The sequence below is a fragment of the Podarcis filfolensis genome, assembly GCF_964270895.1.
Source record: "Podarcis filfolensis genome assembly, chromosome: 1".
Taxonomy (NCBI): Eukaryota; Metazoa; Chordata; class Lepidosauria; order Squamata; family Lacertidae; genus Podarcis; species Podarcis filfolensis.
Window position 1 is genome coordinate 11,040,277 of NC_139604.1, and position 23,984 is coordinate 11,064,260.

The window sequence follows — 23,984 nt, forward strand, 5'->3', positions numbered from 1 at the left end:
TATTTTCTTCCTTCCTTACTTATCTATTTCCTGGGGTTTTCCTTTCCACTCTGCCAAATCCCGCCCAATTCCTCTTGAGCTATCCCTCCTGGCAACCTCCTACCTATCGTTACAATCTCAGGAAAAGGGGCCCTACTGGACGCCCGCGCCGTGCGGTGCCAGATTGGGTGATCCCTGGATAGAGTTTTGAACCGAAAATCCCCCTTGCTTTTGGAAGCGGGCTCACGCACGATACACGTGTTACGTGGCACCGACCAGTGCGGCTGGGATTGAGACAGAAAGCAAGACCCCTTCCTGCCCCCTCCGTAAGGGCGCTCGGGAAGTTCGGAAGAAGAACTCCAGCCCCTTGCTTTCAACTGAGATGCCCGTTGCAGAGAGTCGGCTGTCTTTCCAAGCCGGGTCTCTCCGTCTTACTTTCGGACTCTCAATTGGTGCGGCTGACTGGAGGGTTTGAGAGGAGAAAGAGATAGAGCTCAGAACCCCCCTTTTGGGTCGAGCAGCAGTCCACGGTCTCTCTCACCAATTGGACCAAGAGACAGGCGAGAAGGAGCGATAGAGAGGAGGGCAGAGAATTCAGTTGCCAGGAGATTCCACCCCCTTCCCACCAGTGCACTGGGTTTTTTCCTTTTCCTTATACTCACGTGTCTCCTATGATGATCCCGGGATCGATGAATAAGCCGGCTGGATCCCTCTTTGCTCCCCGGCTGAACTCCTGGGGCTTTTGATTACCGCCCAGAGGATGGCCGAGGGTCCAAAGGATCTTCCCAGGCAAAATGGCCCGGTGCCGGCTGAAGATTTCGGGGCCCCCGGTCAGCAACGCGGGAGAACCGCATGCCCCACGTTGGGCGCCAACTGTTACGGCTAAAATCTGGGTGCGGGGCTACTCTGCCACCCAGCTCATCGGACTAAGTCCGTGGGTCCCTGCGGAAGAAAATGAGCTCAGCCGGACAGGAGCAAATTGCAGAAGATCCAAGTTTATTGCGCAACAGGTTCAAGGCAAGATTGAACAGCGAGAAAGGGGTGACATGAACTTTTGAAACTCCCCCCATGTCCCAGAATACAGTGCAAAACACATCCCAGTTACATCATGAATACATTAAGGAAAGGTTGGGTTACACAGATTACATCATGAATACATTAAGGAGAGGTTGGGTTACACCGGATTAACATATGGAGGAGGGAGGGGGGAATATGCAGAGCTGGAGATATGCACAGATAAGCACATCCTGAGTGCCGGTGATGAGAAGACAATGGTCCATGTATGCATAGTCTGCCACCTGGCATTGCCCGGAGGAAAGGCTTGGCAGAGTGATTTGACAGGATTAGGGTCTTGACACCTTGCTTGAGGGATTATGGAGGACAGGGGAGGTGTGATGGAGTCCTAGAGAAATTGAGCAAATTGGCACGTTGATTTTCTATGAATTTTATAAATTTTAGTCCCTTTTGACATTGACAATTGGAAATAAATTGATATATTGTAGCGAAGAAGAAGGTGAAGAAGACATGCCCCCCCCCTTTCCGTAACAATGGATAAATATTGTTCTGGATTGGGGGGGGGGAGGAATTCAGACCAGTGGGAAAATACAGGCTAAGCTTCCTTTCCAAGCCAGGGCCTCACCTGGGATAGAGGCACATGACCAAAGGCGTTGATGGCCCATCTAAGAGGAATCTTGAGCAGACAGACGTTGCCAAGGTGATGGGGTGGTGAGAGAGGTGACAGGAAAAGAGAGTTTTTATCAAGGTGTGCTGGGAAGGAGAAGTGGGGGAGACTGAGCTCCATCTTGGGCAGGTTGGCTGAAGGCTGGCTGGGAATCCAGTGCTGCACTGCTGTGGGCAACAAGTCCTGCTGGAGATGACCGTAGTGTAAGATCTAGACGCCCTCCATCCAAATTCAGGTGTAAATATGTGAATAAATCATATTTCTTAAAGCTACAACTGTCTCCACTTCATCGTCAATTCTTCAAATGAGCACAGACCCTGGGTGAGCACCTGGAATACCCCTGGAATCTTGGTACCACTTGGCAGAGAGTGGGGATGGCACCTAATAATAATAATAATAATAATAAATAATAATAATTTATTATTTATACCCCACCCATCCGGCTGGGTTTCCCCAGCCACTCTGGGTGGCTTCCAACAAAACACTAAAATACAATAACCTATTAAACATTAAAAGCTTCCCTAAACAGGGCTGCCTTCAGATGTCTTCTAAAAGTTTGGTAGTTATTTTTCTCTTTGACATCTGGTGGGGGGGGGGCATTCCACAGGGCAGGTGCTACTGCCTGGTTCCCTGTAACTTGGCTTCTTGCAGCGAGGGAACCGCCAGAAGGCCCTCGGTGCTGGACCTCAGTGTCCGGGCAGAACGATGGGGGGGGAAGATGCTCCTTCAGAATTCAGAACTTGGCAGTCATTACTTGACTGCTTTAGGAAACCAAATCTACCACCTTTGCTTGTGGGAAGGTTATAGCAAAAGCCAATCTTTACTGTGTTTTTTTCCATAGGGGCAATTTTTAAAAAATAAACTTGCTTTAAAACTTCATTTAAAAAAATGTTTTCTGCTTTGTTTTCAGAGAGTGCTGGTGAGCACGTTACCGTGATGGCTCGCAAGCAGATTGGAAAGTGGGAAAAGTACGGTAAAAGGTATTGCAGAGACTGGGAAAGAGAAGCTGGATTAAAAGACTGGGTTCGGAGGGTACCAGGAGATGAGTCAAAAGCAGCATGCAGATACTGCATGTGTGAAATCAGAGCTCACCACAGCGATCTTGTGTCGCACAGTAAAACTAAGAAGCATAAGAAGCACGTTGCGTTGCTCTCACAGCCTTCAATGAATGTGGATAAACACTCCTATGAGTTTGAAAAGCGGCATTCATTGCAACTTGAAAAAGAAATGTCATTTGGAGCCAAACCAGACACATTCGATGAATTCAAGCATATGGAAATGAATGATTCCATAAATGTGTGTGCTCTGAAATTAGCCACACACATAGCTTGCCATATGAGCATTTTTACTGTTGATCACCTGGGATGTATTATTGGTGGAATGGCTGAGAAAGACATAAGCCTTCATAGGACAAAGTGCTCTACAATTATAAGAGATATCATAGGTCCTACAGTCCACAAAGAGCTGCTTCAGGATATCGGCAACGGACACTACTCCTTAATCATTGACGAAAGTTCTGACGCCGCATCTTCGCAGAAGCAACTTTGCTTGATGGTGCGATACTTCAGCAACAAGCTGAAATGCATTGTATCCTCCTTTGTAGGGTTAATTACTTTCAGTGACACTGATCTAATCACAGAGGCCCTCTTATCATTCCTAAACGAAAATAAGCTCAACATAAAGAGGTGTGTTGGGATTGGTGCCGATGGGCTCAGCGCAAGTATATGTGGTCATAAAAATTCGCTGCTCAAAATGTTTTATGAACTCAATCCTTGCGGTGTTTTTATTAAGTGCACATGCCACTCCATTTATCTGTGCTTATCGAGAGCTATCGATGTGCTTCCCCTGAACCTAGAATATATGGTTGCGCAGACCTACTTGTGGTTTTCTCAAAGCACGTTTCACCAGAAACGGTACGCTGAACTGTATGCTGCAATCAACGTTGGAGAGGTTGCCCTGAAGGTGCTGCAAGTTACCGACGCGCGATGGCTGTCTATTAGCCCCTGCATTAATAGAATACTTAGCCTGTATGATACTCTGAAGTTGCATTTTCAGTCTGTAAAAGACACTGAAAAGGACTACAGTGCTGAGCTGCTCTATCAAATGTACTCTGAGCCTCTTAACAGACTTTACCTGGTTTTTCTGCAGCCTCTTGTCCAGGAAGCAAACAGGCTCAGTAAGTTATTTCTTTTGGAAACTGCTAATCCAGTTAAACTGATTACTGAGTTAGTGATGTTCTACAAGACTCTGTTACAGAGAGTCGTGAAGCCTTCTGCCTTTCCAACATGGTCATCCATAATGAACTATGAAATTAGAAGCAAGCAAAACTACCTGGCCCTCTCCGAAGTTAATCTTGGGAAAGTGTTCCTTTCGGAATTATCAGAAGCCAAAATCTCTTGCCAAATTAGAGGCGCCATACAAACGACGTGCCGGGATTGTGTTTTTGAGCTTGCAAACCAAATAAAGCTTCGGCTGCCCCCAAATGTGGATCATCTTGAATCGCTCACCGCTCTAAATCCTTCAGTTGTTCTGAGTCCCCTAAGACCTGCATTTTCAGCTTTGTCGTTTTTGTCATTGTACAGAGGGGATCACTTGCAATTGGAGCAACAGTGGAGGAATCTGGATACAGTTTCTTGGACAAACACAGAAGATAGCCAGATAGAACAGTTCTGGGTAGAGGTTGTAAAACATACAGATGAGGTGGGAGATAAAGATTTTGTTGAGCTAGGATTATTTGCCCTTGCACTTCTCACTCTGCCCTTCAGCAGTGCAGCCGTGGAGTGTACAGTTTCACAAATGAATCTGATAAAGCACAAGCTGAAGAACAGGCCGCAGGACAGCCTGTTAGAAAATATTCTAAGGATCAGAGCTTACATGCACAGAAATAAGATTTGCTGCAACCAGTTTCAGCCATCCAAAGAGATGATTTCTTTGTTCAGTAGTGAATTTTATGCTGTTGCTAATAGCAAGGATGCTATAGAAGGCTACGATGATATTTTTTGAAGAAGAAAAAGTCAAGATTTTAAAAATTGCATTCTTATAAGAGCATTGAGTGACTATTTGCCTTTCTGACATTCTCTTACTAATGAATTCACTGTTTTTAGTGTCATTTCCACTGGTTTTTCAATTCTGTGTATTATCTGAAACATGCTGCCTTTTACTGCAGAAGTAAGATACCATTGATTAAATATGCAGTTTTGAATATGCCTTGTATTTTGCCTTTGCTGCAGGCTTCCAGGTGCTCGCAGCTAGTGAGACTGCGAGAGATCTCAAGTTCTTAAAATCTGTTACTTCATGTTACTCTCTTCTGTCATTTAAAAACGGTTCTGCATTCTTAAAAATAGCTTAAAATCAGACTATACTACCTGGCGACAATATTTATTGTGCAGTCTTGCATGTAAAAATGCTGAAGCAGGGACTGGAATTTATAGAGCTGCCGAGATTCATGTAGAAGGCTTGAGTCAGCTCAGTGAAATCTACTCTTCCTTTCCCTTTAATCAGCTGACTGTCACACCATATCACATACCGCTTTTGAAACACCTTTCAGTTTCAAAAGCAGTTTGGTTTTGTTGGGTGTCTGAGAACACAGAACTAGGTTTACATTTGTTTACATCATAGCCAACATGTTTGCATCATCTACTGTTGAGAACTAAAATAGGAAAACCAATTCTCTGATGAGAAACAAACCCTGAAATTAGTATATTAAACTTAGTTTGCTTAATTTACTCCTCTGAAGTCAGTAGGATATTTTAATAAAAATATTGATAAGTGACTCCAAAGTTGTATCAAGCAAGGATTTAATGGTAGCTCAGTGTGAATTTAGTAAAGTGTGAATTTAGTAAAGTTTTAAATTTGCTTTCGGAATAATACTGTTCTTTCAGAATACAGTAACCTAACAGTAAACATTGGCAATGGGCAGGTTTGGAAGCGGGCATCAACTTCAGTTTAGTGCAAACATCAAATCTTGAGGTGTCTATTTCTAGATAACAGTGCATGGAGTTTTTAAGTTTTACAACGTTATACCAAGGCCTTAAAAGTTAACGTGTTTTGGTACTTGTGTCAGATTTAATCACCAATAATAATCTTTTGGTAACACATAAATTAAAACCCATACCAAAATGAGCTGGCTATTGCATGAATATTTGACAACTAAGTTTTCTGGAGAGCTTTTGGATGAACTTTTCTAAAATCTGGATATAAATGGCAAAACAAAATGTATCTGTATGACAAGATAAATTATTAGGTTTAGAATTCAAATTTGCAAGAGGCTTTTGAAAAAAGATATATAGCTTTTGGTTATATTTGCATTATTATTAGCATGTATTTCATTCATTCCTTGGGAGTGTGGTGTGTTAAGACAGACGATGACAGATATAAACCTTCTTTGCTGACATTTTAAAAAAAATCCTCATGAAAACTGCAGCTCTACTTTACACTAAAAGGATAATGATTAATACATAGAGTGGGAAAATACATCTGTGTCCATTAGCATTACAGTTTTAGGAACTGACATTTTTTATTGACTCATCTAAATATATATGTATATATATATTTAGCAATATACAGTTGTGAAAGCAGTCTAAAAATAAAAAGCGACATTCAATGCTTTTAAAATTCAGAGCAGGCCCATTTAAATCAATAAGACTTTATTTCAGTAGGTACATTATGTGTATGAGTTAGTTGACTTACCACCCAAAAGGATCTTAACTGTATTCTAGATATTTGAACAAATGTTTGTTGTTTATATAAATAATTATTTTTATAATAAACATTTACATTGTTTTGAATGTAGTCTCTTCTGATGTTTGCCAGGGAAGGGGGGACAGCTAAATATACTAATCCCAGAAATTTGCAGAATTTGGTTCTAATGCCTGTTGATGATAATATATTCCCCAAAGGGGGGGGGGAATCATACAGGACTGCATCCCACACTTTCCTAAGTGCTCCTGCTTGTGAAATAAGAATCTAATTAATGCAGGGCCTAAATTAGCCACTCTCATTTCTAAACATAGAACAAATATCTGGAAGATTAGCCTCTGCCTAGCGGAAACTTTTTGAAACGGATGTTGCAGAACTCTTCCTTTAAAAATGGTAAATGTTCTTTCCTTTGCTTAGGGTGGGAGATTTGTCAGTCCTGAATTACCTGAAGGTCAACTGGAGTCAGGATTTCTCCTTGAAACTTAGAAAAGCAGATACAGCAGGCTGAAGTTTTCACCATAATGGCTTAGTTCTGCCTAAGGCTATTGAAACAGACTTACACCCATCTCAGCGAGTTTCATTATTTACAGTGTGCTGTTAATTATTCTATTAGTTCTATAGTATAGCCCCATCCTGATTTTGTTTCCCTTCAGCAAAGTATGTTGAGGCAAGAAATGTGACTGAATCAGACTTTGCTTGGGGGATGAAGAGTGTGATCCTGAACAGCAGATAATTCATTTAGAATCCTCTGTGCCTGAAACAGGCAGGGTTGAGTAGTTACCGTATTCCTACTGCCTTTGATATAATAGGTCTTGTTACAAGACTTTTAAGGTCTTATATATATATAATAGATGTTCACAAATTTACCAAGCAAATACATACAAATATGTAAACCACATGTCTGAAACCCACAGAAAAGTCCTGAAACCATTTTCTATCTCCCCAAAAGAACCTCAAATATTTCTCTGCAAGGTCAAAGGAAATAGGAAATCTCCCCATTGTCTCTCACAAATCCTGTCTTAAGGGCACATTTAAGATATGAATAGGGCGTGCTTGGAACTACAGGGTGGGCAATTTCAAAGTCTATATAAGGGCTTGCACACCTTTGTCCTGGGTCGTCGTCCTCTCCTGCGTGTGGGGGGAGCACCCTGTTGCAACAGCTTTAATATAGCCACATTGCTGGTCTGGTCTATGTTCATTTTTCGACCGGTTTGAGCCTTAAAAGGTACACTCTCTCCGAAGGTCCAGGCTTCCTTAAGAAGCTGAACCCTTGAAGGGACCCCGTTGTTTTTTTCCTCTTTCATTAACATATTGTTAAGTAAGACCTTGCTTCTTTTGTGAGCCTGGGCTTTTAAGTTACCAGTTTTACAGAAGGATAGGAGTTAAGAGCAAATTGTAAGGGTAAGAAGCTGTTTCTTCTATTCCCCATTCTTGCACTGCCATTCCTCTTGTCATGTGCAGAACATTTGATAAGCCCGCAACTTATGTGCATTTAGCTTCTGCACACTGAGCTTTACGTGCTTGGCAAACTTTTGGAAAAATAAATACGGGCCAGAAAAGGAACAGGCATATGCGGGGGGGGGAAGACTTTTAAGCCTATATGTGCTTTTGGCTTTAGATGTGATCCCTAGAACATAACTCGCACTTACATTGCGGGTTTACTGTATGTGCAAACAACCCAGGTGAAGGGCAGTACAGTGTACAAATTTAATAAATAATGTTATTTCTTTGTTTTTGCATTTTTCACATTTTCAGTAGGACCAGCTTCACTTGCTGACAGTTGTAGTTATAGGCCAGCCAGCCATCGTGGCGCAGGATCAGAACTCGGGTCCCTGGGCTCTGCAAGCAGAGGGCATATGGGGATAGGGGATGGTGCTGGGCAGGGGTCAGGAGCCATTTCCCTGGGCAGGAGAGATGCAGCTGTTTGGGGGCCCTGGCTGTGATGGAACTGGGAGGGAACACGCATGACTGGGGGTGCAGATGCCAGCACTTACCTTTGCTGGTGACGGCGAGTCCTGCATTGCAGGGGGTTGAACTAGATGACCCTCAGGGTCCCTTCAACCTCTGTGGATTCTGTGATTCTATGAAACGGCTTGCTTTACTCCTCTGAAAAGGCAAAATGTGGCTGCCCCTGGCAAACTCATGCAATGTTAGGTTTGGTAGGAACCAAGGCCTGGGTTCAACACACACATACCCCACCCAGGCAAATGTCTAGTCCAGGCATCCCCAGACTCGTCCCTCCAGATGTTTCGGGACTACAATTCCCATCATCCCTGACCACTGGTCATGTTAGCTAGGGATGATGGGAGTTGTAGTCCCAAAACATCTGGAGGGCCGAGTTTGGGGGTGCCTGGTCTAGTCCATACCCTCCCAGCTTTTCTCTCCGATGTAGAGACGTCCTGTTTCATTATAAGTATAATTATATTCGGCCCAACTGATTGGGTTGCCCCATCCACAGTGGGCGGCTTCCAACATACACGAAAACATAATAAAACATTAAACATTTTTTTTAAAAGTGTCCCTATACAGTGGTACCTCAGGTTACAGACGCTTCAGGTTACAGACTCCGCTAACCCAGAAATAGTACCTTGGGTTAAGAACTTTGCTTCAGGATGAGAACAGAAATCGTGTCATGGCTGCAGGAGGCCCCATTAGCTAAAATGGTGCTTCAGGTTAAGAACAGTTTCAGGTTAAGAACGGCCCTCCAGAACGAATTAAGTTCTTAACCCGAGGTACCACTGTACAGGGCTGCCTTCAGATGACTTCTAAAGGCTGTATAGTGACTTATCTCCTTGGCTGGGGCGGGGGATCGCATAACTCCATACACCCCGACATTTCTCTGATCAAAATAGGGACGTCCTAAGGAAAAGTGGAACAAATCAGAAACCGGGACAACTTCTGTAATTCCAGGACTGTCCCTGGAAAATAGGGACATTTAGAAGTTGGGAGGGTTTACTAGTTTATTGATTGGGGGCCAAGAGATGCCATGAGCAGTGCCTGAATCTGAAACTTCAGATTGTTGTGTTGGGAAAACTGAGAGCAAGGACAAGCCATACAACTTGAATACGAACTTTTGCCTGTTTATTTATGGGAGAGGGGAGATAGATAATATCTCCATTTCCCGTTTGTGTGTGTCTCTTATGTGTACATGTATATTTTATCTCTCCACCCCTATAAACATACAGGGGACGGTTAAATATACCGTATATAATATATAATACATTTTATAATAATATATGTTATTATATTTCATGTAATATATAAGAAAGAGAGAGGACATTTTTGGCAGAGGGAGGGAAAAGAGGTCCGACGTCTTCCCACACCCAACTAGGACTGGCGGTTTCGCGCGGCGCCGCGGAACAACAGAGCGAAGTGACAGGCACCCCCGCCAACCAATCGGCTGCTAATTTTAACTTTCCACGGGCTTAAAAGGCGCTTATGTAACCCAAGCGCCCGCCCGGCTGCAAAAGGCCTTGTGACCGCGCGCGGCCCCGCGAACCTGTCGACGGCCTTGCGCGAGCTCGGCAAATCACGTGCCTTGGGGAGGCGGGGGTGGGAGGAAGAGGGTGGGCGGGGTGAGGCGTCCGCGAAGGAGAAGGGGCGCGTCAAGAGAGGGAGGAGGGCAGCGCGTGGCGAGCGCTCCGCTGACTGGCTGAGAGCTGGGGGCCGCTCGGGGCCGATTGGTCCGGCCTACGAGAGGGGCGGGGCAAAAGGCGGGGCCCAGGAGTTGACAAGCCGCCGGGAGGGAGGGGAGGAAGGGTTGGGATGGGGGCCGTGAGGGAGACCTAAGCGGCGGCGGCGGCGGAGGGTCGACTATGGCGCGGAGCGGCCGGGCCGTTGGGAAGGCGCTCGCCGCGCGGCTGGCCTTGACTCCGCGGAGAGCCGCTCTCAGGTATGAAAGGCGGGGTCGTGAGAAGCCCCGCCCACCGCTCTCTGAGGGGGGTAGAAATAGTTTCCTCAGACCCAGGAAAGGCCGGCTGTGGGGAGGCGACGGGTGCGGGGAGCTTCACCCTTCGCAGCCCGGCCTCTCCGGGGAGCTTTTTCAGGCAGGCGAGGGAGGTCACGTCACCCCACCACCGGCTCTGAGGGTGGCTCCCTGCCCTTGTGAGGCTTGCTCTGGTTTCCCCTTTCCCCGCCTCTTCTTCCCTCAGCGTGACAGGCAGAAGTTCAACAGGTGGCGTTCGCGCTTGCTTTCGCGCTCTCCCTGCCGGGTTGTGCTGTGGGGAGGGGTGGAAAGGGGCCAAGGCTTGGGTACCTGGAGAATTGGGTCCCCCCCCCGCTCCTCCACCTCCACCTCCTCCTCTTGTTGTTGTTGTTTAGTCGTGTCCGACTCTTCGTGACCCCATGGACCAGAGCACGCCAGGCACTCCTGTCTTCCACTGCCTCCTGCAGTTTAGTCAAACTCATGCTGGTAGCTTCGAGAACACTGTCCAACCATCTCGTCCTCTGTCGTCCCCTTCTCCTTGTGCCCTCCATCTTTCCCAACATCAGGCTCTTTTCCAGGGGGTCTTCCCTTCTCATGAGGTGGCCAAAGTGTTGGAGCCTCAGCTTCAGGGTCTGTCCTTCCAGTGAGCACTCAGGGCTGATTTCCTTAAGAATGGGTAGGTTTGATCTTCTTGCAGTCCATGGGACTCTCAAGAGTCTCCTCCAGCACCATAATTCAAAAGCATCAATTCTTTATGGTCTTCTTTATGGTCCAGCTCTCACTTCCATACATCACTACTGGGAAAACCATAGCTTTAACTATACGGACCTTTGCTGGCAAGGTGATGTCTCTGCTTTTTAAGATGCTGTCTAACTTGGCCCTCTGCCATGGAAGAGAAACCACAGGACAAAGCTGGTCACAAGAAAACAAAACGAAACAAAAAGCCCAGAGAAGCAAGATGAGTTGTAGGAAGTCGCCTTTAATATGCCCAACGAAATGAAGGCAGCAAAGTGGAAATATTTCTCTTTAAAAGAGCCCCCCCCCACACCTGTTAAACATCTATATATTATATGGAATTAAATGTGCATTGTTGTTGTAACTTCTTATATTAAGGGGCAGGGGGATGTAATAGTGAAATACTTTCACTATGAGACTCTCCTGTCTACCCGCCTGGAGTTCATTAACATTAGTAGACAATTCTCGGAAGCGCTTTGCCTGTTACGCTTGTCTGGAGTGTTTCTGCGGCATCTTGTTTGCAAAACGTTGCTGACTACAAAAAAACAGTGCAAGAAAAGGATATGTTGTCCTATGGCTTTTATTTACAGTGCAGTTAAGTCCCATTGAGCTTGAGACTTGGGTAAGCAAATACAGGATTGCAGCCTCCCATCCTTAATGTTTTCCTTCGTTTTCCCCATTAGTATCCAAAGCTGCTAACAAAAAACATTGTTATGTAAAGAAACAATACAATGCATGCACTGTAAACTGAGCCCTTTTGCCTTTCAGAGGTGAAAGGATAGTCTTTTCCTCCTGCAAAGACCCTTTGCTCTTTGGTACCTGTTGTCTGAGCTTGGATGGTGAACATCAGAGATTGTTCATCGTCTTAGCACATTTCTGCTTACTTTCGCCTGCCTTTATTCCTTTCCAACTCCCAGATTCCACTAAGAACCTAATGCCTTTGCACTGCTATGAGCTGCCATGTGCTGCATGATTGTACAGCCCTTGGCCCTTTCCACCCTTTGGATGTTCCAAATCCCTGGGTTTTTTGGCAAGGGTAAAATGTAACTACTGATAGTAGAGACCCTGCCCGTTTCCATGCCCCACACACAGATATTCAACTTGGAAAATAGATTCTTGATGTCTTTATAATAGAACCAGTGATGTGGGTTGGTTTTTTGCTTGTTGTTGTTGTTGTTGTTGTTGTTGTGTTTTTGAGAATTGTATTCTGCAAATTAGAGTAACTTTTCCTATGAAAATTTTCTGATGCAAAGCACCCTATGCAAAACAAAATAAAAAATTTCCTTCCAGTAGTACCTTTGAGACCAACTATGTTTGTTATTGGTATGAGCTTTCGTGTGCATGCACACTTCTTCACATACCACACGAAAGCTCATACCAATAACAAACTTAGTTGGTCTCTAAGGTACTACTGGAAGGAAAAAAATTATTTTGTTTTGACTACGGCAGACCAACACGGCTACCTACCTGTAACACCCTATGCAAATTAGGGTAAAGTTGCATTGAATTATATGCATCAGAAAATTTTCTGATGCCCTTGAGTGAACTAATTTAGCATGTTTGTTGTACTTAGTAAAGAAAGTTAAAAACCCTGCAGCTACTAAAATTGCCTAATAATTACTTGTAACTGGCATCCATTTATTGTTGCTAACAAAATGATGAAATATTCCCCCCACTGGAAATTACCCACTCTGCATCACTAGCCAGAACCCACCTCCCCAATTAATCATTGCATCTGTCAAATAATAACTGTCAATTAATCGTTGTATCTTCTAATTTGGTGTTGTTCAACCTTGGGGTTCCCAGGTGTTGTTGGACTACAACTCTCAGCATTCCTGATTGGGCATGTTGAGATTTGGAGTCTAGTAACATCTGGTTGATACTGACAATCTCTCTAACTGCAAGGTTTTTATTCTATGGTCTGCTGATTAAATTTTTTCGCAAGCAGGCTCTCTGTCCCTCTCTCCTCCCCACTCAGCTGGCTAAATAGCAGCAAAGTTTTTCAGCGAGCCAGGGAGGAGGGAGAGAAGCAGAGCTTTTAAAGGAGCAAAGCGGGAGAGGAGAGGAGCCTTCTCCCCTTATACCCCTCTTCTGCATTATTAACAGCATCCTTCTCCACCCACCCCACGCGTGTTCCTTGTCCCTTGAGTGCTTTTCCTTCCCTCCCCACTTAAAACGTGGTTACAAAGCACGGATCCACATGGATCCTCAGGATTTTTGCACTGGGTCACCCCAAATTCACCATCAGATCACATAGCATGTCCATGGCTACATCTTGCACCAAAAAAATCATGCACCCACTGTTGCCTGGGGCCGCAGTGGTGCAAAAACATGGTTCCAAAGCATGGATCCACATGGATCCTCAGGATTTTTGCATTGGGCTACCCCAAACTCACCGTCAGATCACATGTCTGTGGCCACAGCATGAACCACAAAAATCATACATCCACTGTTTCATTTAGAATATTTTTTTTCTTGTTTTCCTCCTCTAAAAACTATGTGCATATTATGGTCTGGTGCGTGTTATGGTGCGAAAAATACGGTACTTTGAAAGAATGTGCCTGTTGCTACAGTAAACACAGGGGGAAACTAAACTTTATTTCACCTGGGTTAAAGACCCAGTTTGGCACCCCCCCCCACACGTGCATTTGCGTACACACACAGGTTGGGAGTCCTCTGGAGGCTTCACCCAGGGCAAAACCCTCGGCTATCCCCCCTGTAGTTGTGGCATTGCTTAACATACATATTTAAGAAGTTAAAATTAGTTGCCCTTCAAAAAATGTTATATAACTACAACAGTCTGTATAGTAGTGCTTTCAGTGTTGCCCACAAAAAGTATTCCTTTGAAACTGGTACAACAGTACGCTAGCTATTGTCTCTAAGGTTCCCCTGCAGTGCCTGTCTCCCATTTCTATTCATTTTGGTGCATGCAATACTTGTCTTTGTTCAGAGACCCAAGGCAGAAGAAGAATAAAAACCAGCACTTTGAAACATAGATAATTTGAGTTCTGTGATTCATAGATTACTTTTTTGATCAAGGAGATCAGCTGGGAAAGGCCAAATTCATTTCTAACTTCTCATCCTTGTGCCTGTTCAATTCTAATGTTGTAATTCTAATCTAGTTTTATAGCTGAAGCTATACATTTGAGGTTTTGATGAGGACATACAGTACTGTGAAAAGCTTCACAGCTTTCCCTTGATAAATAGAGGATTCCCAGCCACTAAGCTAAATTATCCCCCCCCAAAAAAACATACACACTTTGAAATCTCAACTCATAACTTTACATATGTGAACATTGATCTTCTAATGAAGGGTGGTATAGAAATTTAATAAATAATAAAATAGTAGGGCTGAGAGACCTCTGGTCTGCAGACCAAGCTTTATCTGTCAGGGATCCCAGTTTGACCCATAAGGCTGTTTTCCCCCAACCACATCCACTTACCCCACACCTGACATCATAAGTGACATAATGTAAAACCTCTGAGAGCTCAAAGTGATCTCTCAGTTTCTTTATTTGCAGTTCCTTGCTCTAAGCGGGGAAAGCTGTTTCCATTGAAACCAGTGCTGAAGCCTAATGTTCTTATTAATTTTGCATCCAGTGTTGTTTCCCAAAGAATATTGTTAGCAGTTAAGTGAAATATCAAAGATCTGGGCAGAGTTTGCTAGATCAAAATGAAAAGGAAAAATCCTGCACACAATAGAAGCTTCAGTGTTTAGTTTGCAAGTAAAAATAATTGGTCCTGCTAAAGAAAGTGGTTATTTTGCCATCAAGCTAAGTAGAAGATTTCTTAATTGAAATCCCAACATAAAAAGAGTTATTAGCACATGCTTGAGTGCATATATTAAAATATCTGCACTAATGTTTTTGTTCTGGACACAACACTGAGGGGTTTTGAGATCAGAAAAAGGCGTCCTACTTTTCCTGATTTTCTCAGAAGCTTGTGAGTATGACTGTAAGTTAAAACAAATTTATGATACAGGAGTTATCAGCTATGATAGCTAACACGAACCACTGTGTTTAGAGAGGGAATATGGATTCTGGATACTGAAGGACCACTATACAAAATGGTCATCACTATTGTATCTTGCTTCTGGACTTCCAGAGCATATATGGCAACACTAAATTATGTAAGAAAATTATGCAAGAAAATTATTTAAGTGACTGCCTTTCAGGGTCTTTCACATATATTGCCAGCATTATTACTTTGGGGGTAAGAATTTAGATGTCTAGGGGGGGCCTTCATTTGTGGAGAAATGTTGCTATTTCAAGCAGTGTTGACATTAGTGTGGAATTGCTTTTGCCACCATGGTTAAGTTTTGAAAATCTAGATCCTTTCATTCAAAGCCAGCAACATTTGTACCAGTGCAGATCTGTGGCATGTGGGACCCTCAGGGGTAGGGAGAAATTTCCCCTGACCATTACCAGCAAGTTTGTCACAGAAGATGTTAGAAGACTCCTATGCAAGATTGCTCTTCTCGGTGTGCTAAGAGGGGTGAGAAAAACATTTTGGTACAGAGGAGCATGTGACTACTACTTCTAGCTTGAAGAATCCCTGCCTGTGCAAGAACAAGAATTACTGTTTTCAAGGATGTGTGGTTCAAGCTCATTTTACTGTTTTATAGCAGAAAGGGACAGAGTATTAGAGATGCTATAGGGCAGTTCAAACAGATGAGCATAGGGTAACGTGGCCTCAGACTGACATGGAGCCAAGTCTTAAGGGGTGGATGGCCTTTGTATTGTACTGTTGCCAGGTTCTTTCTCATGACTGAGATATATTTAGGTTGTCCTAAAAAGTTAGCCTAATCCTGAACAGCTTGCAAGCTATGATTGTCCTTGTGTTACATTTTGATTTAATGAGCGAGATCCAACTGCGACGTCCTGCTTGCGCAACAGCCTTCTACTTGCCAAATGGGACTTGCCCTTCCTCTTCTCCCCATAAGCCTTCAGCTCCCCAATCAGCTCCAGAAATTCTGGAGAACCCTCTGGAGCAGATTAGAGGGCTTCAGGGAAAGGAGATGGGGCAGCCCTCTGGCTTGACGCTGGATCTTGCACATTATTATTTAGATAAATGATAAATTATTTTGTTAAGCATGGGCTAATTCTAATAAAGAAATTTAAATCATTGCAGGCATTTGACTTCTTGGGAAATTTTGTTGAGCAAGGCCCCTCTGCTTCAAGTACCTGGAACACACTGTGTTTTTTCAAGAAGAACTTTCTTCAACATTACTTCACCATTAGGGAACAAAAGGAAAGAATATTCAGAAAGAAGAATTATAGGGTTTGTATACAAATAAGTAGAATTACAATTGTATATGAATGCATGGTGTTGATTTGCATGACCAAATTTTGATCAATGTTTCGACTTCTATTGGTTTTGCCCAAGATGTGTTTACTTAAAATTGATTCAAGTCTTATTTATTTGTGAATTACTTCATTCTCAGTCTTTGAAGAATTTACGTTTCACAGATAGTCACATTATGAGGCAAACATGGGACTCCCATCTCTCTCTTTGCTGCATAATTTTTTGTATGGGAATGCTGCATAATTTTTTGTATGGGGATGGGGATCTTCACTGAGATCATGTTGTCTAATTTAGAAGCAAATATATTGTACAGTGCAGTTTAGAAAGTACATGGTGTGCTTAAATTAGGTGCACCGTATAGTGTCATATTGTCACACCAGTACACATGTGAACTTTTTTTACTAATTTGGAAGGCAAGGGTATTTAACAAATTTGATGAAGCTATTATGTTTTGCACCCGTGCTAGGGTTTTTCTGGCTCATCATCCCCTTGTATCCATGGAAACCTGCTCTTCAGAATGGGGTTTTTTGGGAACAGCACAGAATACAGGTTTGGAGGGCTGCAGAGAGAGAAGATAATTGTCCAACTGGAAGTTGTTTTCTCCGTGTGCAAAGTATCTTTTGGATCCAAACCACAGAATGGCTCTTTGCCTAAAGTTATAAAAACTGTTACACTGTTTAGAAACAGTTAAGCAGTCTTCATGTTTACAGTGAAAGGATTCCCATACATAAGTAGGTTACCGTAGTTAAGTTGCTGAAGCGTGTATTTCTGTGTTAATAATTTGCAGAGCTGTACTGGCAATATTAATTTTGGTAGAAATTGCTATGCTGTTACAATGTGGCTTGAAGTGTAAAAATAAATCCCTTGAGTCAAATAACACCAAGTAGACTCTTACGGACATTTACATGGAAGTAATTAAGCTTCACTGAATACAGTACATTCTTCTGAGTTCTTCCGAGTACGTTCATAGGATTGTGCTGTAAAACAGGTTTGAGCCTGATTTAACTCCTATTGAAATGAATGGAAAAGTGAAAATACCAAACACTTAAGGTAACTGTGGTCCACTGTATGCTCAGAAATTTCTCAAAGTAGGGAAAGCCTTAGCGTTTTGCTTTTATCGTAAAATAAACTTTAGTTGGGTCAAGAAAACTAGTTTTTTTTTAAGTGTATGTACCAAAACTATATATATATACTGTATTTTTCGCCCTATAGGACGCACTTTTCCCCCTCCAAAAATAAAGGGGAAATGTGTGTGCGTCCTATGGGGCGAATGCAGGCTTTCCCTGAAGCCTGGAGAGCGAGAGGGGTCGGTGTGCATGGACCCCTCTCGCTCTCCAGGCTTCAGGAAGCTATCCGCAAGCTATCCGAAAAATACGGTAAATGTTAAAAGGTTACAGGAGCTAGTGGGACCCCAAAGAAAAATGTTACCTGCCCTTCCTACAAGGTGCTCAGGTTGGCACACATATTTCTTCATCCTCCCTTCATTTTTATCTTCCCAGCTGCCCTGAGGTAGGCTAATGTGTGTGTGTGTAAGAGATATATTTCATGACTGAAGAGCTCAAGCATAGGAAAGCACAAAAATGATGCATGACTTGGTCCTTTGAATACTGCTTGTAATACTATGTTCCACTTTTCTTCTTGTCAGGTATTCTATGCAAGAAATGTATGATGTGGTAGCAGTTGTAAGTGAATACAAGGACTTTGTGCCATGGTGCAAAAAGTCAGACGTGTTATCCAAGCGCTCAGGATATTGCAAGGCACACTTAGAAGTTGGATTTCCTCCTGTGTTGGAGAAATACACTTCGGTTTGTACACTAGTGAGACCTCATTTGGTTAAGGTAATGATTTTTTAAAAGCATCTTGTATTGTATAATTGCTTGCAGCTTTCCTGCCATTCTATTATATGTAGACAGATGTGCTTGTTCAATACAGATTACACACACTCCAGAAATTGCTACCTCCCCATCCAGTTTTTGTTTTAAGTTATGGGTTCTCTATACAGAACAGAAGTGCAATAAATAATGCACCTATTTTGCATTAATGCATTATTTTGTTTTTATATCTGCTGAAAAGAAACCTGAAGCTAATACGCTGGAACGTACATTGCCAGTTTTCTCTAGTATAAGACATATTTGCAGAGATTCTTCAAAAACTTGCAACAGCTCCCTTCAGTTTCATTGGGTTGGATCCTATTTGTCTTTTCCGTGAACAGCACTTGAATCCAACAGAGGCTCCTTTTCCTTGCTTATTTTTCAGCGCGGATGGCATTGTTAAGAACTTTTTAAGTGGAGATACTAGAGTTTGAATCTGGGACCCCCACTGATCCATGGTCTCTACCCATACCTTTGAGACTTTTACTTTCCCCTCCTGCTTCTCCGGGTTTAAAAAGGAAGCACTCTTTCTAACATTATGAAATAACAAATGAGAGATTGTGGATTTTATTCTGGTCTTGTAGTTCTAGTTTATGTGGAAGCCGAAATAAGTTGAACATCTAGGTCTGAGGGTTTTGAATCCGATACAAAAGTGTTAAAACGGTTAACCTTTTTCCTAGGCATCATGCACAGATGGAAAACTATTTAATCATCTGGAAACAGTGTGGCGCTTCAGTCCAGGAATCCCTGGCTATCCAAGAACGTGTACTTTGGATTTTTCAGTAAGTATGAGAATAAGCCTTCCAAGCTCTTCAGACTACCGAAATATACCTTTAAAGCCATAACAAGCTGTGCTTGCATGTCACACTAAACTATAGTTTAAGGCAGGGGCAGCCAGCATGTTGCACAGTAGATGTTGTTGGATTACAGCTCCCATTAACCCAGCCAGCCTCACTGATGGTGAGGGATGAAGGAGTTGTAGTCAGGCAACAGCTGCCAGGCACCATGTTGACTACCCCTGGTTTAGTAAGGTGTGAAAGAGCACGAATGAGCTACAGTGAACCTCAGATTTGTGCACTTCCTTCTTCTCCCTGCTGCATGATTGCAAGGGGTTTGGAAGCTTTTCTTAACTGCAGTTTGTTATGTCACCCAAATCAACAAACTAGTTAATACTGACTGTGATTTGCTTGTTCAGAACTAACCATGGTTGTTGAAGCTTAGCTTGTTTAAACTAACCATATTTAGGATCTGACCCGGAACTATAGTAGGATGTGATAAGCCAGGGATATTGCTAGGTAGTTAAAAGACTGGGACCCAAGCTCATGACACAAATTTGCGTAATAATTTCTGTGTATATAAACAAATTTTGATGGCATATTAGGTGATTTTTGTCAACCCTGTTTAAGTAAAAAGAATACTCTGAACATGTGCAGTTTTACATTTTAAACTCACTTAAATCGTAGCACCATCTTGATTACTCAGGAATACAGATTTTGTTTGAGAAACATATAATACAGTGGCACTTTGGTTCCCTAAAACAGCAATTTTACTATCTAATGAGACAATTGATCCATAAAATGAAAGCAATAATCAATGTACTGTGTTATAAAGTAAATAAGACAGTATTGTAGATGATCAAAATTAAATTTCCCCCCTTACCTTCACTGATGATAGTCATTGTTTGAATGGGGGGCTTTTATCCATTTCTGCAGTGACACAATCAATCAGTAAACCTGTAGCTGAACTGGGTTCCACACAGTCACAAAAACAAATTAACCGAAAAAGCCTCAAAAATAAAAACGCAAAATAGCAAAAACAAAAACGCCAAACTTAAACCATTCCAGAAGTCCATTTGACTTCTGAAATGTTTGAAAACTAAGGCGCAGCTTCTGATTGGTTCAGGTGCCCCAGAAACAATAGCCGACAGTGCATCGGATGTTCAACTTCTGAAAAACGTTCGAAAACCAGAACACTTACTTCCGGGTTTTCAGCGTTTGAGTACCAAGGTGTTTGAGAACCAAGGTACCACTGTATATTTTTTAAAAGAAAAGTAGCAATATGTACATGCCTAGTCAGCTGTCTCCCGACGATAGAGTGCTTTAAAAAATAAGAGAGGATGATGCAGTGAACCACTGTCATGGGGCATGTTTGCTGCTACCCCCATTTTCTGCTGTTCTATGGGTGTTCATTTTGGAGAGGCTGGACCTCTAAGTGCAGCTCTTGTTGTACCACTTCTGTTCCTGCGTGCTGCAGCATGTCCCCAGTTGCCCTGTTAGCCAAACAGATTTTTCTATAAAGTTGGGAATGGGGAAGTGATTTGAGGCCCAGTACAAAAGACGCGGGTGGTGCTGTGGGTTAAACCACAGAGCCTAGGGCTTGCCAATCAGAAGGTTGGCGGTTCGAATCCCTGCGATGGGGTGAGCTCCCATTGCTCAGTCCCTGCTCCTGCCCATCTAGCAGTTCGAAAGCACGTCAAAGTGCAAGTGGATAAATAGGTATTGCTCCGGCAGGAAGGTAAACGGCGTTTCCGTGCGCTGCTCTGGTTTGCCAGAAGCGGCTTAGTCATGCCACTGGCCACATGACCTGGGAGCTGTACACCGGCTCCCTCGGCCAATAAAGCGAGATGAGTGCCACAACCTAATGGTCAGGTGTCCCTTTACCTTTTTACAAAAGACCTGGGGTTCTGGTTTTCAAGGTCACCGTTTATTAATAATACCTGTGTGCCACAATGTGGTTAATCAAAAGGAGAAGTGAAAGCTTCCAAACTCCATGGGAGGAGGGGAGCACGAGCCTGATACAGTACTTGTAAACTGCAGTTTAGTACAATGTGCAAATGCCATCAGTGTGTTGCTCCCAACTGTGTTTATTTTAATTAAAGAAACTAAAAACGACCTGAATTCTAAACATGCCTTTTAAATGTGTATATATAAACATAAATTATTATAAACTTTAAAGTTTTCTTTCTGCTAGGGGTGGCATATGAAATATCTTCACTTCAAATGTGTTTATCTACATATTATGAAAGAATGCTGATTTCTAAATAGCTTTGAATACACTTGGGGTACTGGAAAACTCTTAATCGGGCTTTTATTCACGAAGCAATTAAACACCATTGTTTGTGTTGTTTCTAGCTTATCATTCAAACTTAGTTTGTTTTTCAATTCTTATTTTTTCAGAAGATGGATTCTCATTTGTTACTACTAATTTGTAGTTTCAACATAGGGCAGGATCCAAAGTGCCATTTCGGGCAGATTTTTCTGCCATTTCTTGCAGATTTTTCCTCTTTCAACAGCAGATCTTTCATGCCTCCTTCCACTATGTTTCTGAAAGTCCCCTTAGTTTCCAAGTGGTATGTCATGTAGTATGAGGAAGAGGGTTGACTGCTGTAACTTGTAGAACCAACCCTGCCCATATATTGTTCATTCTCAGGAAAAGAGCAAGAAAGGTCAGATAGCATTGATGAAAGTTAGTCCCAAGAACCTACTCCTATGGTTCATGGTTGTAGAGTTTTCTTATGGTTCAGAAGGAGCCTTGGGGCTCTCACAGTGGGGTGGGATGCAGCATCACACTAGATGGCATGGTGGGATTGCCCTCCCTCCCTCCCTCCTGCAGTCCCACTCCAACTCAATTTTCTCCAGAAGATCCCTCCAACCTTCAGGAGCAGATTTGGGGTGGGGTAGGTGCAAGGGGCTTCAGATGGGGAGAATGTTCATTATTTTTGTGCAAGTGGAAATCGGTTCAATCAGTCGCTTTATTTGTGTGTACGCTCCCTCTCAGAAATTAAAACCATGCTCAAGGCGGCTTGCAACATATAAAAAATTGCATGATTACAAACGTAACAAAAGCATTCATAAACAATAAATAAAATATCAAGAAGTACACAACCAAATTGAACCGTTTCCTCCTAAATCATAAGATGTAAAATATACAAAAAATTAACAGCAATAAGAGCAACAAACCACACCCTAAACAAACTTCCTAAACAATACCCCAGCTCAGGGGCCAGCAAACCTTTTCAGCAAGGGACCAGTCCACTGTCCCTCAGACCTTGTGGGGGGCCGGATTATATTTTGAAAAAAATATATGAATGAATTCCTATGCCCCACAAATAACCCAGAGATGCATTTTAAATAAAAGCACACATTCTACTCATGTAAAAACATGCCGATTCCCAGACCGTCTGCGGGCTGGATTTAGAAGGCGATTGGGCTGGATCCGGCCCCCGGGCCTTAGTTTGCCTACCCATGTCCCAGCCCAAGAGTCTGTTCAGCAGCCTCAGCTCTTTTAGCTGGACTCAGTCAGGGCTCGCCATCCCAGGTCAGGTGGAAAAAGGCCTGCAAGGCAGGGAGCAGGCCTTCTAGGACTCATGGCCAAGAGAATACCAAGGTTGGCTGTCACTTAATGAAATGACAGGCTTTTCCTCATATCCTGATGTTGCTGCCTTGAATGTTGCTGTTATCACCCCACCCATCTGGCTGAGTTGCAATGAAATTGTCCAGACTGGTCACACAGACTAGGCCTAACCTAGTAGGACTATTGTAAAATTTTTATCACAGGCCTCATAATAAATAAACCCAGGTAGTATATTTTTCATGGATTTCTTCCTGGACTCTATAAACTTATTAATAAACCAGTGCACTTTTACATGAACAGTCCAAAAGTTCTGCTAACACCTGCCATTAACTCCCTAGCTTCTTTTTTTTGTGTTCCTCTTTTTAAAAAGGAGCACAGCTTGCATGATGAGATCATTTCTGTAACTTGAGAATTTGTTTAATTTCCTTTTAGCTACATTGGTTTGAGAATTGCCATGCAAGTTCAGACTAGTGAAAACCAAACTGTTGCAAACAGTTCATTTATCCAGGGGCTGTTTTTGAGTTCTTCCACATTTTAAATCTAATCATCTAGTGCAACCCCCTGGAACGCAGGAATCTTTGGCCCAATGTGGGGCTGGAATCCACAACCCTCTGAGATTAAGAGTCTTATGTTATCCCTTCACTTTGGGTATTCTGACTTTTTGTCAAAGTTTAAGAAGAATTAATGTGTGTTGCTGTGCACGCTCAGTCACACTCTCTTTCCAATTCTGGTGCTTCTGAAAGTCTGTAACTGCTGTTTGCAACATTTAAAACAACAGCAGCAGCCTTATTTTTACAAACCATCTTCAAACCTTGCCAGGAAAGGAAGTGAAGCATGTGGCTATTCTATAGCATTTCCCGATCCTTCATACTTTCTGCAAATTAGTTGAACCTTCTTAATAAACTGGGTGGACTCTGTATTTTTTGTTGTGTTCAGTTAGCACTTGCACAAACTGCTCTTGGCTCAGATAAATTTAGGAGGAAATTGAATGTTACATTGGTAACCCCATCTTTCCTCGTCTACCTGTAACACTAATGCGATGATTGAGAGTGGTTGCAGCTGCAAATAGGTGATCAGAAGCAGGGTCCTCAATTCTAATCCTGCCCTGCTGATAGTTCCCCACCCCACAAAAAGTGTGTGTTCCAGCTGGGCTCTACAACTAAGAAAAACTGCTTGGAAGAATCAGCATGTGAAGGGTTTTTAAAAACTCTTATCAGTGTCCCTCACCTGCTCCACCCAATTATTTCAGCACACAAACTTGTGCTTGCTGTGGTAATTCTAGTTCTGCCTTCACATATGTACATGATTGCACAGAATTGCAGATTTGGCCGCAGACCTTTTGAGTGGTTCTACCAGAATAAATCCCAAGCAGTTTTTTAAGACATTGCAACCATAGTCTGGTACGAAGAGGGAAATGTTCAATGCTCATCATATTCCT

The 23,984-nt window shown here is 42.8% G+C and overlaps 1 protein-coding gene across 3 annotated transcripts in view; it reads left to right on the forward strand.

Moving 5' to 3' along the window:
* The first annotated feature begins 9,976 nt into the window (after positions 1 to 9,976).
* Positions 9,977 to 23,984, forward strand: part of COQ10B (coenzyme Q10B) — a 376,006-nt gene continuing 361,998 nt past the window's right edge. Inside the window, exons 1-5 of one of the 3 annotated variants that reach the window (XR_014538770.1) lie at positions 10,090 to 10,250; positions 16,149 to 16,298; positions 17,968 to 18,160; positions 18,874 to 20,535; positions 20,867 to 23,969. Coding sequence is in view for 1 of the 3 variants with exons in the window: in XM_083573035.1 (XP_083429161.1) it covers positions 10,174 to 10,250; positions 16,149 to 16,298; positions 17,968 to 18,160; positions 18,874 to 18,975 (522 nt within the window). In the remaining 2 variants the exon portion in view is untranslated. Of the gene's footprint in view, positions 10,251 to 16,148; positions 16,299 to 17,967; positions 18,161 to 18,873; positions 20,536 to 20,866; positions 23,970 to 23,984 lie in introns of all 3 variants that reach the window. The other 2 variants (XM_083573035.1, XR_014538769.1) reach the window with 2 other exon arrangements.